Below are 15,387 nucleotides of genomic sequence, written 5' to 3' on the forward strand. Positions count from 1 at the left end.
TAATTAAAAACAGAATTTTTTCTTGCCGTATAAGCGTAGTAAACGATATTTAGGAGCATGCACTCACTGCCATCGGACATGGATTGACCGCGTCGCTCCATTTCACTCTTCTTAATGTCATTCTCTTGTATAACGGCATTCAGTTGCGTCATAAGCGCCTCGGTGTCAGTCTGCACTTGCGTCTGGGCATGCTGGACATTGGATAGCTCGATGGAGATTTCCTTGAATTGGCGTATGAAGGACTGCAGCTCATTATTCAAATGCTTCTCCCGGCTTTCGATCTTCTCCAGACTGAAGGTGAATTCACTGTGCAGCTTTTTCAATTGCGATTGCGTGTCCTCAGAGCACTTGAAAGAAATACGAAAATATTGACTTAAACGCAGTCACATCTAATGTGTATAAATATGTTACCTCATCTATGCTGGCCTTCAGCGACTCAATTTGGCTGAAGTGTGTGCGCCAATCGCGTGCATCGGCTTTCACGTAAACTTTCAGTTGCGGCAGCACACGCTCGAACTCCTGCCGCCATTGCTGCTGATCAGTAAAGCGCTCCGTGGCCGCGTTATCGTCAGGCAAATCAATGTTGTGATTGCGATCCGCGCGCCGTGTGCGATTAACCCAGTTGAGATTTTTGAAAGCACCACCACCATTCACTTCCATATCGCTATCATCACTCAAGGCGGCATTTTGTTCATCTTCCAGTTTTTCCAATATGATTTCCGCATTATCCTCCAAGTAATCGGTCGCAACCTCATCCTCCTGTGCTATGTGCGGACGACTGTAGGCTATCTGTTGGAATTAATTAGCAATTGCATTTAACACTTACACATATGTATATACATATGTATATGCATCCACTTAAAACTAACCTGTGCCACTTTGGTGGCTTGTGTGGCGAGTATATCCAAAACGTTCAAACAAATAGGACCGGCGCCGCGTATAAGCTTGTTGGGTGGGAAGTCCACTGGCACATCCTACACGCGTTCAGTGAGAGTTGATAATGAAGTTAGAGTCAACACACAGTTATTGTAGGGCCAACCTTACCATTTCGTCCAGTATTTGCACTATTTTGGCAATCACTGTGTTGGGGTCATCGAATTCCTGCGGCCGGTCCATCTCTTTGCCCAGCTTTCGGCACAGCCACCAGCAAATCAGCGTAAACATGAAAAACTGTTCGCCTGGATTAAAGGATTTGACAAAGTAGAAACGCGAGAGCGGCTTCATTTTGTATTCATTCAATAGTTGCTTCTCGTAATTCAGCATTTTTAGCTTTTCCAGCAGATCATCCGACTGAAATGTCGTCACTGGCAGGTTATTTGACTCCTGTGAATTTACTTTATCGCCTTGCATTTTTGTTTTTTATTTTATTTCACTTTCGTTGGCAAAGTGCAATATTTTTATAACCAAAAGGAAACTAAGTTAATGGTAAAAGAAGAGGAAGAATGGTAAGCGTTGTCAAGGTAACAAGTATGCCAAAACAAAAGCTTTGGAAATGCGACAGCTGATTATGCTATATTGTTGTTGTTTTTAAATAAATTAATATGAAAATTCAAAATATTATAAATTTAGTTGCAATTAGCTTAACAAATATATTGCCAAATTACATATTACAAATATATTGCTTGTTTAAAAAGCGAAATCCAACACTAGATGGCGCACGGCATAGTTGTTTTTATTGTTTCCATATCAACCTGTTTTTCGTTATAAATAGTATGGCTAGTATGAATCATAGATGTCGCTGCTAACACTCGTTGTGAGAGTGCAAAATTATTACCAACTTCATTCATTTTGCCTATGTGACATACATATGTACATACATACATATGTATTTCCACAAATTATTTTATTGGCATTATTTATTTACACTTTTATTCAATAATTTTTGTTATACAAACTTATTTGAGTAAAAACTAAGTGTTACAAAATTAAATAATACATCGACCATTAAGAACTATTATATACGGGTGTTAAATATAAATATACACATACATACATATACATGTGTAAGTACAAATATTAGCTTCATACGTACAAAAGTGTATCTTTTTATGAAAATTATGGGTAATCAGCTGTTGTTTCATGTGGAATCAGTGACATCGCATTTGGTCGGTTGCGTGTACGAAAGATGATCGTAAAAAGGTTGCGCATACGTCTCGGTGTCTGTGCCGTCATCGCCAATTATCTCCTCGTAGATTTTATACGGTTGCTCCGTTGGTAATTCTTCGTAGGTGATGTGATGCGATTTGTTGCATTTCTCATTGGCGTATGTGGCCGCGCCGATATTGTTGCAGTTACACACGGAGCCGATGCCATTCAAAGGCGTCTCGTAGTCTTCGTTATTGTTTGTGTTATCATTGAAAGCATTCGCGGTGGGCGGCAGCTGGCGCACCACATCGAAACGCTCCGCGCTCGTAAAACGCCTGCCGATATTGCGTTGTGGCCAACCAAAGGAACGATAGTACGACAAGTGGAACACCCTCTGACAATTGATCCACATATAGAGTAAGAGAAATAGTAGCGCCACGCCCACCGGCAGCATAAACACAATTATCAGCGCCTCGGCGCGTTGACTGCGTTTACTATCCCACGGACCACCGTAGATTAACTTGTAGGTGGAGGCGTTCACCACACCCGTATTCCGTCCATGAATTTGTATACCCCGCACCATCGTCGGGCCTTGTGTGGTGGTTATTTTATTCACTATTGGCGCACTTTCCGTGACATTGTCCGCTGTAGCAGGCACTTCCACGGGCACACACTGCAAGCCGTTAACATTAATTTGGGAAATGTATTTGGCGTACTGGAAGACGCGGAACTTTTCGGGGTGTGTGTGCGCAAAGTCGAGCAACCACAGACAATGCCATGGATTTCGGTCGATCTGTATACGCACTTGCTCCCAACTCAAGGCGGCCACGGCCGCTGCATCGTGCAGTGACGTCAGCTCATTGTCGCGCAAATCCAATGACGTCAGCGCCGGTATGGCGGACATCAACGCCGGCAATGAGAGCATCTTCAGTCGATTTCCACGTAACAGTAAATGGCGCAGCTTTCTCAGTTCACTCAGCCATGACAACGGCAATTGCGTCAACTGATTTTCGCTCAAATCCAGCGTTTCCACGGCCACAATCGACGTGTTGCTGCCATCGCTGAGAAAATCCACACGAAACGCGTTCAACGCGTTGCCACTCAAGTTGATGTAACGCACGCTGGTTGTTTGTGCGGACTCGAGCAGCGTGAACGATTTCAAGGTGCAGTCGTTGATTGATATATTGCGCAGCAGCTGGGGGTTACTCACCACTACGGTGTCGTCATCGAAGGCGGTGCGTGTGACGACTATTTGACGCAGCGTCTCGGGCAGATGGCCAAATAGGTCAGACGTGATGTATTTCAAATGCAACAGCTGTAAATCAGCGACGCCGGTGCGTTCGAACAGATCGCCGTCCTTGAGCGCCAACAAGGGCTCGTGCGCGATGTAAATGCGTTCCACGACGCGCAGCGTATCAAACGCCGAACGCGCTATGTGGCGCAGCGTGTTGCGTACGAAGTACAGTTCCCGCAAACGCGGTAGATTCGCGAATGCGTCTGTGCCTATAGTGGCCAATTCGTTATTATGATAGCGCAGTATCTCCACCTCCAACACGCTGTTGTTCGCAGCTGGGCAACTGAAAGGCTTTAGCGCGTCTGCATGGAAACGCTCCATATAGACTTGCGGCACCGTGCCGCAGTAAGGCAGGTACTCCATGCCGTAAGTGTTCACGTCCAGCGGCGTGTGACAGCCATCGAGCAGCAAACTTTCCAGTGGCCGCAATAGATAAGCGGGCGCGCGACTGTTTTCACCAGCTGGTTTTGTCTGGCAATCGATTTGCACCGCCAAACCCGCGGATTGCGGCGGCTCTTCCACCTTGTGCAGCGTGGCTTGTATGAGACACGCGTCACTGTCATTCCAACAGCTCTCAGCATCCACTATGGCGTTGGCGGGTGAAATTCGCACCACACACACGAGCAGCAGTGCCACACTCCATTGGATCACAGGTGCAACGACACGGCGCATTCGAAGTTTTCGACTTTTTACTGAATTCCGCAAACCCGTTCATCCGCTTCACGGCACGTCAAATGCAAATTCCTATACCGCACTGACTGAGCAACATGCCGAGCAAACTCACACAAAAAACGCTCGCACTAAATTGTGCTCCTTCAGCCGCCCGCTGCTGTGGCTCGCCGCTTGCGACGGTGGCTGATGATTTTAATTTGAATTTTGAAACAAAACATTCAGCCAAAACACCGCACCGCAGCACCCCAACGTCCCCGACGCCTTCAATGCCACAACCCACTACACACTTAATGAGCAATCGCTCCGTGCCGCCGCCGCCAGAGACCGCCTGGCAAAAGCCGTGTATACACAATCACACTCATCCGTACATGCCAGCGTCTAAGTGATTTTGTATACATTTATGCGACACACAAACACACACACACAGCTGCAGTGGCTGCGTGGAGCGGCGCTACATTTGCGGATTGTCTAATTTTAGCCGTTCCTCTGGCATATTCGTACTATTCGTAGTATATTCAAGCAAACGTGCGCATATGCTCTTCTCTGCGCGTTGACTTTGTGAGTTCGCCCCGTTCGGAGCACTGAAATTGCGTCGATGGAAATCCGCAAGTCGAAACGCTAAGCGTCAAAGTCTATAAACACTCGGGCAGCATGGACACGTGCCGATTAATGGCCAATATTTAGTCGCATTTGCATTCTCAAATCAGTGTGGACGATTCCACAAGGCATCGGTACATACATATGTATGTATCTATGTTTGTAGTGTGTACTTAATAATTATGTAGTAAAATTCCAAATGTAATTCGTGAATACCTTTTGAGTGCTCGATTGTTTCGCTTTTACGTTTTTCGAATATAAATTTCGTGCGGTACTTTTTTTAAAATTTGCGTTCGTCTATGCGTTGTGTAGAAATATTACGAGAAATTCTGAAAACATTACATATGTATATATGTATGTATATGTGTGTGTACATCAATAAAGAATTGTGTTGACAAACAATTTACGATTTTGTTTTGATTGCGCTCGTCAGTGTTCGCATCGCTCGGAACTGAAATGGAATAAGGTATGCGAAGGGCGATCGCGCCGAATTCGGATCACCTTTTGTGCCGATCAGGGAGCAATAATATTTAGATGACTTACATGTAATGAAGATGAAGTGATGATACTAAGAGCAAAGAAAAATAAAACTAAAGTAAAGTAAGGGTCCAAGCTGTATTGATAAGCGAGCCGGGATGTTTGATGTAACTTTAGACAAGTGGATGACACAATAGGTGCATTCCTCGTCTATCTATCTAACTTCAGACAAGATAAATGATTTTATATAAATTTTAGAGCATTTGACGTTTGTGTCCCGTTATTTGCTGCGATCAAATATGGTAAAAAGAAGCCTCTTTTATACCTAAAGTATATTCCGGAGTTTGTTCTTAGCTCTAAAATGGCTATCGAATCCCAGATTGCTTACTTTAGTCACTCTATACTAAGTAACGGGTCTTTTCAATAGGGACGCTATAAAGTAAACCGATTAATATAGCAAACGAAGCTATATTTTTTTAGAGCTCTACGTCCAATTTATGGTCGTTATAACCGTTCTGTCAGATCAACAACTGAGCGTCTAGTGGAAAACTTTGAATCCACAGGCACAGTACAAAATGTTTCCGTGCCAGTGAGACAAAGAAATGCCCAAAATGTCGAGTATACTGCTGCCGCTAGCGCATCAGAAAGACCCAAATGAGTCTCTCTCACGTCGTTTTCAAGCGTTCGGCATCTCTGTGACGTCGTGGTGGCGCATATTGGGAAAAGATTTTGTCCTACATCCTTACAAGATCAAATTGACACAAGAACTGAAGCCACCAGAATTGTAGATGTTCGTGAATTGGGCTGAGCAACAACTTGAAAATAATCCGAATTTTCATGGAAAATTCATATTTAGCGATAAGGCTCATTTTTGCCAGAATGGCTTCGTGATTAAGCAAAATATGCGTTTTTGGTCGGGCAGCAATCCACGCGTACTCCTTGAGCCACCATTGCATTCCGAAAAAACTACGGTTTGGTGTGATTTATGGGTCGGCGGCGCAATTCGACCGCATATCTTCTGTGTTGATCAAGACCCGCACGTTACTGTGAATGGAAATCGTTACCGCTCAATGATAACCGAATATTTTTGGCCCGAATTGGATGATGCCGATTTGGACAATATGTGGTTCCAACAGGACGGCGCCACAAGCCACACAGCGTATATCTTTAGGGTTGAGCATCTGGACTTCTGCAAGTGAGCCCGTGGTGACCATCCAATATACTTTCATAGGAATAGGAAGTTTCATTGATATCCCTAACCATTTTTGTTACATTTAAAAAAACTTTCGCTCTTATTGAAAACCCCGTTATTATATAAACAAGCCCGATCCATTTTTGGTGTCTTTACAAAGAAAAGCTTTTTATTCAACAATCTTACAAGCGGATACAGTTTCGGAAGATTAAAATCGGCTTGTAGTTGTTCGACGACTACATATTTGTTAGGAACGAAAGGTAAAGGGTGTAAAAAATAGTAACGACCGGAGTTGCGGAGTCCGTCCACTGAGAATATGACGACCGTCTCGTCCCATTACTTATTTTGGAAAAAAATCTTATTAGCTAAACTCCAAACAATATTGAAATGAAAACTCTCATAGGGATAACCATTTTTTGGCTAACAAATTCTTAACAATACATCACAGATGGTGGAGCCCCCTTTTACCTATTCATAATGCAAATACCTTCCAAATTATAGGCGATCATATAAAAATTTTGCAAATTTTGAACATTTATTAATAATTTACATACAAAAAAAGAAAATTTCCTTCGCTTTGTTCTGACTTTACTATAAATTTAAAACAGTATACCTAGGCTAACAAACGAAGCAATTATTCGCGTTACCAAAACGGTCTCCGGTTATCCGACGATCGCCAACAACAGGGTGAAGCACATAGTGTAAAACATCAGCGAAGCGCTGTCGGGCACTATATGTTCCAAAAAGCTTTAAGCGATCGTCATCAAAAGCTGCACTGCGCTTGCACAGGGAAACCGTTGTAAGCCAAAGCAGCAAGATACATCGTTTAGAGTTTGGTTAACGGATAGACGCGAAATGTTGGAAATGTTGCACTGCTCACCCAACCAGTTGACAACTCACATATTCTCACTCAACAAATTCGGACAACGCACATTGCCGCCGGACATGGAGTAGATGTGCCGCCGCAGCACGCGAATGTGTTTCTGCGATACTTCGAAGTTGTGCACCAGCGTGTTCAGCTGCGTTTGCAACTCGGCAATTAAACTGTCGCGCTCTTGAATTAAGCTGGTCGTTGAGTTTTGACTACGACTCAGCTTCAATTCAAGCTCGAAGACACGTTTCTGCAAGTCACGTCGTTGCTTCTCCGTTTGCTCACGCTGGCGCGCCATGGTGCGCTTGCTGGCGTTCTGCACACTATCCAATTGCTCCTTCAGCTTCTGCATCTCCTCGGCCAGTTTGCGTTTCTCATGTTTCAGAGATGTGTTGTAATTCTTGAAGATTTTCAAGTCGCGCTCGGCCGCTTTGAGCCGATTAATGGTCATCACCTTGCGACGTGCCAGCTCATCCATTTTCAGTTTCAACTGATTCGCCTCGCCCTGCAGGTTGCGCACCCGCTCTGTGAGCATGTTGTTCTCTTTGTGCACCTTCTCGTATTTGGACTGCTCTTCGCGCACTATTTGCGGCAAGTGCGATACGTCGCGCAACTTGGAGTCGATCTTCTGGCGCAGCTGATCGATGCCAGTGCTGATTTCGCTCTCGAGTTGGTGGTTGTTCGAGTTGAGCTTCTCGATTTCTATTTGCTGCGTTTGCATTATATGCTGCGCCTTGATGCAACGTGTATGGTAGTCCTGTAAGCAGTTTTGCTGCTGTTGTATAATGTTACGAAATTGCGACTGCTCGCACTGAAGGTTCGATATAATCGACTGTAGCTCCTTTAGGTCTGCAGTTTTAGTCAGACCGTGCGTCTTCTGATTGTTATCCAATACGTTCTTAAGCACTTTATAGATGTCTTTCAAACCGGCCGCATGTCCGCGTGTATTGTATTTGTCCACATCGTGTGGCACCTCGTTCTCTTTGTTCTCGGACTTGCGTTTTATGTGGCGTTTCTGTGACATTTGTCCATTTTGTTGTCGCAAGTTTGAGTATTCGGATGTCGAAGAGAGTTTGCGTTTTCTACGACCCACCGACACATCCTGTTCCGGCATATTGTATTCCGTTTCCAAATTCTCATTTGAGCTGGTGCAACCGGGCGGCAGCATGGTCATGAAACTGCTACCGCGATGGAATATTTGTGTGTACTTGCGCTTCAATGAAAACTCCGATCCGGTGCTGCTGCTGCTGTCCGAATAAACGTCCGTGCCTTTGGAGCACTTGCGGTTGGCCACAAAACGGTCGTGCTTCTGCTGCATTTCATTCAATTCAAAATTTATCTTCATGTACTTCTCTTCCAAATCTTTGGTGGTGTTGTTGTACTCCTTTAGTTCTTTCTTGTACTTGGATAGTTCAGCTTTCAATTTCGAACCGACCTCACAATGTTTGGATTTTCGCTTGACGGTGGCATGGTATGAGGGTCTCATATCTGTGGAATTGCTCAAATCACTAGGTGTTGCCTTAATCGCTTGCGCATCGACATTTTGTATGGCATCTTCGAATTGTTCCTCCGACTGATCACTTTTGAAACTTAAATTTTGGTAACTTGAGTTCTTCGAATTGCAATGTAAACCATCGGATGCGGTTACCATGTCGCCGCCGGAGGCGCACGTTTGCCGTGACAATGTGAAATATGGATGGGAACGTCGCTCCAGACATTCTTCTGATTTCGCACTCAACTTTTGTGTAAACTCCAAATTTTGACTTTTTCGGTCCATTTGCGTCCTTTCTGAAAGGTGTGGGCTTTCTACAAAGAGGCGCACAAGATGGTTACTGTTACGCTTGTCTGTGCAAATTTCAATTTTTATTTTAAAATTGGGACTCTATTTACCAACAGAAAATTTTTCAAAACTCTTTTCATTCAAAATCCAAAAAATAATTTGATACGACAACAAAGTTTGAAGGATGTGATCAAAATAAAGCGATTGCTTATATTTTCCGTTCAAGTATTTTTACTCCAGGAGCAAATCTACAAATCTATGTACGACTGCGTTTATCGCAGAGTGGCTTACTGTATAAACACCCACCCTAATATGATTAAAATGGTCAGATAAACGATTAGCTGTTCACTCGTTTTGAAAATATTCTTCGAAGTACAAACAAAAGTCCAGATCAGTTCCAGCGCGGACTATAGAAATGTTATTCAGAGAGGGAGAATCTTTGAAGGACCTAGAAGGGTCTACGGCACAGACTAAAATTGGTTCCGGACCAGAACATCTTAAGATTTTAAGAGATATTATCAAGGGATTGTTACAATTGGATGCCACCTTACTCACTGGTTCTTACTGAGTTAACGGCCTTTGGCTCCAGCCCTTTTGATGTTGTTGTAGCGACAGAGTTCTGTCGAGTTGACGTCCATGACCGACTAAAAATCCGGGTCCGTTCCGGTTACGTAGACCCGACTGTCATGGGAACGTGTCTCCAGCCATGCTAGGCACTTGCCGCATCACTTAGATGAGCAACATTTTCGAAAAAAGAAGTTTAGGTAACCAAAGAGTGAAACTTCATTATTCGACATAAAGAAAAAAATTAGGAAAAATTAACTCAAAGAAAACACATATAATACAAATTAACATAATTCTTTCTAAATTCTAAGTATTTTCTATTGAAAAGCAGTTGTCAAATTCTAAATAAAAAATGACCAGTGAACAAGATCCCGAGAAAAATTTAGCTTCGGAAAATTTAGATGAAGGAGAGTACGAGTTCATTTATGGCACAGAAGATGGTGTCTACTCGCAGAGCGAAACCACGCATATGGGTGAAGAGGCCGAGGAGGCGACCGAAGATATATTCTCTCATCTCGGAGAGTCATCGGACGATCCTGAGCAAAAACGTCGTTATATGGAATACTTGAGCCTAATCAAGGAGATCGAGTGCCAAAATCAAATGGTCGACGATATTAAAGCGCAAATTGTGGAACTTTGCGCCAAACCTTGCAAGACCAAATGCGAACTGAAGGATATCAAAAGACTACGCGTATGCATGGAGCAGGAGATAATCAAGTTGCGTTGCTTGATGACCAAAGCCATGGAATTGCAAAACTTCGGTTCTCGACGACGTTACCATGAGATACCGCTTGCCACAACCATCGATGAAGATAACATGACGCCATATGCGGGTACTCAACAGCCGCAGCAAACAACATGGAAGGGTGGCGAAAGCAGTGAAACGGATAGATGCGCCTCTGCCGAACCAAAGGAGTGTAAAGACGAGAAGGCCTTGCGTTGTTTATGCAAAGCGCTAGGCAAGATGAAGATCTGCTGTCCAGAAGACAAAAAACTTATACAAGAAATCGCAGGTGTGTTGATGGGACACAAGAAGAAAAAAAGCGCACCACCCTGTCCGCAACCATGTCCACCTTCGCTACCACCTTGTCGAGGACCATGTCCACCGTTCGCGAAGCCTTCGAGGAAAAGCAAAAAATCCACGCAACCCTGTTCGTCTGATTCTATGCCTGGAGCGGATTCTTTGGAGAGACTCAAGCAGAAAATCACATGTATGCAATCATCGGTTTGCCAATTGAAGCAGGAAATATATCGTCGGGAGCGCGAGAAGCAGCAAGTGTGTGAGCCGGAGGAAGAGAAGGAAGACGTCTGTTCGGAGGAGCCCGATCCCATTCAATTTTGCTTAAGCAAACGAACCACAAAGGCCGATGAAATGGCCAAATTGAGAGAAAACTACTTGCACTTGTTGGCAGAATTTTCGAAAAAGGATTGCCAACTTAAAGAAATGGAGAAGCGGTAAGTTTCTTAATAAAATATTTGCTTAATAAATAACAGTGTCACTTTCTGATAATGTCTGTTGTAGCCTGAAAGGTTTTTGCGGCAGCTGCAACCACAATAATGGTCAAGGCGAAGGTCAAAACACTGACCAGTCCGAATTAATAGTGCTCAGGCAACGTGTTGCTGACTTGAAGGAAGAGCAAACAGAATTCAAGTGTCTAATGAAGGAACAATCACAGCAACTGGAGGATTATCGCAATAAATACTTGGTGGCGCAACAGAAAGTTGAAGAACAGAGTGTGACACTAGACAAATTAAATATGAACAATAAACGAATAGAGAAGCAAATCAACACGGAAGTAAAAGAAATACGTGCCAAATTCCAGGAGAAACTCAACGAGTTACTCCACTTCCCCAAGCTGTTGGAAAACGAGCAATTGAAGTTGGCGCAGGCTTGCAAGGAAAAGGAAGATCTCCAGGGAAAGTTGATGCTTATTTGCAAAGAACTGAAGGCACTCAAAGCGCAGACTGAGTCTCCTAAGGACGAAACGGATTGTCGACCACAATTGATGAAATGCCAGCTAGAACTGGAGCAATGCAAGGCGCGTCTGGAGGAAATGGAAAGACAACGCGACCTCTTCTGCGAAAAACTCAAGGCCACACAAGATGACCTCGACACGCTACGTTCGGAGTCGGCCAAAATCATCGCCCGCACTAAGGAACGCGCCGAGGCAATGAAGTGTCAAATGCAGGAACAAATAGATCGTCTGGAAAAGGAACTGGCGCAGTGTCGTGCCACCGCCTGTCTATCTGTCAGTGATCGTGAAGCCGTTATACGTGAGATGCAAGGACAACTCAATACACTTTCGTACAGCTTCGATGCCGCACAGAAGCAAATCAAGACGCTACGCAACCACATCGCTTATGTCTCCAATGAAAATTGTTTTCCTGTTAAATGCTGATCACTTAATTTAACAAAATTATGCGTAAATGAAATCACGTTGTTGGTATAGCTATGGCTTTATAGACATGCTCAATTACATGTTTATTGCTATATCTTATAGATTTTAGGAGAACATCTCCAGGATACAACGAAAGCCGTAATCAAATTAACAACAAATACTGTTAGATGAAGCGGCCAACATCATTGGACTATTCGTAGCATATTAATCTTATAAAGATTTTACTGCCAAACGCTTCATTTTGGGAGCCTTTTTCTTTGCTTGACGCTTCTGCTCCTTGATTTCCCAGCGGCGCTGCTTCTCGGGGTCGTCCTCGGCAAGCACGCGTTCTTTCTCTTGTTTGCGCTTGTCTTCACGACGCTGAGCAGCAGCCTCTGCGCGTGCTGCGTGTGTACTCTTCAAGAATTCTTCCTCCACACGCAAACGATTCTTTTCCGCTTTGTTTTTGCCCTGCAAAAGCATGAAGATATGCATTTCTCAATATAGTATCTTATGATCAATGGTTGTAGTTCATGTTACCTCTTTAGACATGCGGTAAACTTTTAAACGTTCCATTAAATAGAAAATAAGTATGAGCAACGGTTTGATCGACTCCATATCCACACCTTTGGGCATGTTAAATCCTGCCATAAGCATACACTTCGTTTCTGGTTGTTTCAAATTATTGGCATCTTCTTGTTGAATGGGACCACTAAATTGATCGGAAATATGGATATAGTCGATGTAGCGCTGATATTTGTTGAGTGCAGTTATGACGCGGGCCTCCAATATTGCTGACGTGGCTTCAGGTATTTCGGAGAGCGCACTAAATCCTGCAGGTACTTTGTAGCGATCCTCTGGCTTACTGACTAGACTGCAATATTTGTTCTACATAGAAACGTGGAAAGTGCAATCATTACATATACTTTTGTAAAATATATAAATATGCTTGTATATATTTATATTTAATAAAAATACTCACCAAATCAGCGTACTCTTTGAAAACTTTGGTTATAGTTTTCCTTAGACCCACGCAAAATACAAATGAATCCATTACGCCTCGCGTCATTTCCACTTTTATGTGTACTTGATCCTGTTGAGGGCGTATCAAACCGGATATTAATGCAACCAAATCTTGACGCTTAATCATCTTAAGCTCAACCAACATGCCTTCGCAGCAAGTGCGACCTGAGCACCACAATGTGTATAAACTTTCACTTTCTTTCATCAGCCCAGGATTTTCGTTTTCTTGCTTTCCATCATCACCTTAAATTAGAGAATAGCGCAGTATTAAAATAAACATGAAAATAGGTTTCTCGACTTGTAACTTACCGACTAACACAAAATTGTCATCCAATAGGCCCTTATGTGTACTATACCATAATTGTGCTAATCTCGCATTCTTCGTTTTACCCGCAAAGAAATTAGCGAAATAGGCTAACAAACCGGCCAACATAAGCATTTCCATCCAATATGAGTCCCAGTGAGTGCTAGAAAGCATTAGGAATATACATGTAGATATATATTTCTAAGTAAAGATTTTCAATCAAGAAACTCTTACCGGAAGTGCATTGGAATCTTAGCTACAGTCAGTTTCGGTTCAGCGGTTTTTGGATCTACAGGTATGTCTTTGCTTTCACCTGCATCAAAACCTTCAAACTCTTCTTCGTCTTGGAAATGTTCAAATTCGTTGTCATCGTCTTCAACAATTCCGTCATCGTCGTCTGTTTTAAAGTCATCTGACTTGCCAGATACTGTCTCTACAATTTTCGGTTTTTCGGGTATTTGTGCTTGTTGTGCAGATTTCTCATCTCCAGTTGATGGTGCTGATGTAGACACAGTCTCCACAAACTCATCGTCCGTATCGAAGTCATCGAAATCAGCAAAGTCACTATCGTCGGCATGAGCAAATACCGAGGTCATACCAGTTAGCACCAGGCACCCTAGTGCCAAAAGTGTCACCACCTGTCTTACCTGCATATCTCTTCTTTCACTACACTAATAAATAAATTTTACTAATTATTAAGCAACATAACCATTGGTATTAATAAAAATATTGAGGTTAAATGCAAGTTAAATGGGTTATAGAAGTAAAGAAAATGAAAAGACACTCACTCAATTAAGTACTCATTTCAGTGAAAAGGGATAGGGTTAAACTAGCATTCACAATAGTGTGTGCAGTGATGATATTTTTATTGAGTCATTTTTTTTTTTCTTGGTCATATTTTTAAACTAAAGTTCTGTAAATTGTATAAATGTAAAAATATGTCTTGTCTTGTCTGTAAAAGTGCTTAAAATGTACTAAAGGAATTAAGTATTAATAAAATATTTATTTTATAACTACGGAAAAGAGCTTCCACCTTTTATGATTAATTAAAATCTTCTTCAAAAATACGGCAACTATAAAAATGTAAACAATAACAATTTTCACTGTCAGTCAAGTGTCAAGTATACATGTGGGATCCTTTTGTTTCTAATTTTACCAGTTGTTGAAATAAAATGGTAAATAGATATAATATATTAAAGAAATTCACAATTACAATAACTAAAACTATTTCCAGGGCAAACAAAAGAAAACACGTAAAATACAAAAACAACGTACATCAAAACTGAAACGTTTATTAAAACCTACTGATCAACGGATCAAAGAAGGGATACGCAAGACACGTAAAAAGCCAATAGATCCACACGCTTTGAAAGTACACAATGTTCAACAACAAAGCTCCGCACTGTTCTTCCAATATAATACCCAACTGGGTCCACCATATCACATTATACTCGATACAAATTTCATCAACTTCAGCATTAAAAACAAACTGGATATCATTCAAGGCATGATGGATTGCTTATATGCCAAATGTATCCCCTATATCTCAGATTGTGTTCGTGCCGAGTTAGAAAAGCTAGGAAGTCGTTATAAATTAGCGCTGCGCATAATTTCTGATCCACGCTTTGAACGTTTACCCTGCCTACATAAGGGCACATATGCGGATGACTGCTTAGTAGAGCGAGTTCGCCAACATAAATGCTATATAGTAGCAACCAACGACAAGGATTTGAAAAATCGTATACGCAAAATTCCAGGTGTACCTATTATGTATGTAGCTGCGCACAAATATGCCATAGAACGTATGCCGGAAGCGTACGGTGTAAAAGCGTAATAGTTATTAGTTTTTGAGTAGTAGTTAGTTAGGTTAAGTTGCAGTTTTATAAATAAACTATATGCTGTATGTAATTATCAAAATCTGAACATAACTGAATAAGAAGGAAACACAAAACCACACTTACATGCGTTTATATTTACTGCGTAATGTTATGTTTGTATGTAGATATATTCTCAAATTTGAAAAAGTTTGAAACTATTTGTATTTCAAGACTAACCGGCAATTTATCCTATTGTTTACATTAGAATGTATAAAACAAAATCGATTCTCAAAATATTTTTCCGTTAAATCGGCTGGCCAATATTCCTAATAT

General features: G+C 42.2%; 6 protein-coding genes across 7 annotated transcripts in view; 2 read left to right on the forward strand and 4 right to left on the reverse strand.

The window, feature by feature from the left end:
- LOC105230745 (intraflagellar transport protein 57 homolog) overlaps positions 1-1,427 on the reverse strand; it is a 35,960-nt gene extending 34,533 nt beyond the window's left edge. Inside the window, exons 1-4 of the mRNA XM_011211708.4 lie at positions 1,045-1,427; positions 870-974; positions 412-789; positions 68-347 (exon numbers count right to left, since the gene is read on the reverse strand). Of these exons, the coding sequence (XP_011210010.2) occupies positions 68-347; positions 412-789; positions 870-974; positions 1,045-1,350 (1,069 nt within the window). The 5' untranslated portion in view covers positions 1,351-1,427. The remainder of the gene's footprint in view (positions 1-67; positions 348-411; positions 790-869; positions 975-1,044) is intronic.
- Positions 1,428-1,838: 411 nt separating this feature from the next.
- Positions 1,839-4,293, reverse strand: LOC105230744 (uncharacterized). The gene has a single exon (XM_011211707.4). It carries the CDS (start codon positions 4,049-4,051, stop codon positions 2,078-2,080), a length of 1,974 nt encoding a protein of 657 aa, XP_011210009.2. The 5' UTR covers positions 4,052-4,293; the 3' UTR covers positions 1,839-2,077.
- A 2,529-nt stretch (positions 4,294-6,822) lies between these two features.
- Positions 6,823-9,306, reverse strand: LOC105230743 (golgin subfamily A member 5). The gene is made up of 2 exons (XM_011211705.4): positions 9,079-9,306; positions 6,823-8,994 (listed from the first exon to the last, which is right to left on the reverse strand). The coding sequence occupies exon 2, from the start codon at positions 8,963-8,965 to the stop codon at positions 7,214-7,216; it is 1,752 nt and encodes a 583-aa protein (XP_011210007.2). The 5' UTR covers positions 8,966-8,994; positions 9,079-9,306; the 3' UTR covers positions 6,823-7,213.
- Positions 9,307-9,664: 358 nt separating this feature from the next.
- LOC105230741 (early endosome antigen 1) lies at positions 9,665-11,931 on the forward strand. Its single transcript, XM_011211703.4, has 2 exons — positions 9,665-10,987; positions 11,055-11,931. The coding sequence occupies exons 1-2, from the start codon at positions 9,885-9,887 to the stop codon at positions 11,929-11,931; spliced, it is 1,980 nt and encodes a 659-aa protein (XP_011210005.2). The 5' UTR covers positions 9,665-9,884.
- A 39-nt stretch (positions 11,932-11,970) lies between these two features.
- Positions 11,971-14,094, reverse strand: LOC105230742 (PAT complex subunit CCDC47). 2 transcript variants are annotated; one of them, XM_049447503.1, is made up of 6 exons: positions 14,026-14,094; positions 13,472-13,908; positions 13,243-13,400; positions 12,893-13,176; positions 12,451-12,798; positions 11,971-12,381 (listed from the first exon to the last, which is right to left on the reverse strand). In XM_049447503.1, exons 2-6 carry the CDS (start codon positions 13,888-13,890, stop codon positions 12,142-12,144), a joined length of 1,449 nt encoding a protein of 482 aa, XP_049303460.1. In that variant the 5' UTR covers positions 13,891-13,908; positions 14,026-14,094; the 3' UTR covers positions 11,971-12,141. The 2 variants fall into 2 exon arrangements, with proteins under 2 accessions (XP_049303460.1, XP_049303452.1); XM_049447495.1 differs by lacking the exon at positions 14,026-14,094 and having other exon boundaries at positions 13,472-14,014.
- Positions 14,095-14,287: 193 nt separating this feature from the next.
- LOC105231956 (rRNA-processing protein FCF1 homolog) lies at positions 14,288-15,193 on the forward strand. The gene is made up of 2 exons (XM_011213523.4): positions 14,288-14,412; positions 14,472-15,193. Exons 1-2 carry the CDS (start codon positions 14,410-14,412, stop codon positions 15,069-15,071), a joined length of 603 nt encoding a protein of 200 aa, XP_011211825.1. The 5' UTR covers positions 14,288-14,409; the 3' UTR covers positions 15,072-15,193.
- Positions 15,194-15,387: the final 194 nt, after the last annotated feature.

This window comes from Bactrocera dorsalis, chromosome 1, assembly GCF_023373825.1.
Source record: "Bactrocera dorsalis isolate Fly_Bdor chromosome 1, ASM2337382v1, whole genome shotgun sequence".
Classification (NCBI taxonomy): Eukaryota; Metazoa; Arthropoda; class Insecta; order Diptera; family Tephritidae; genus Bactrocera; species Bactrocera dorsalis.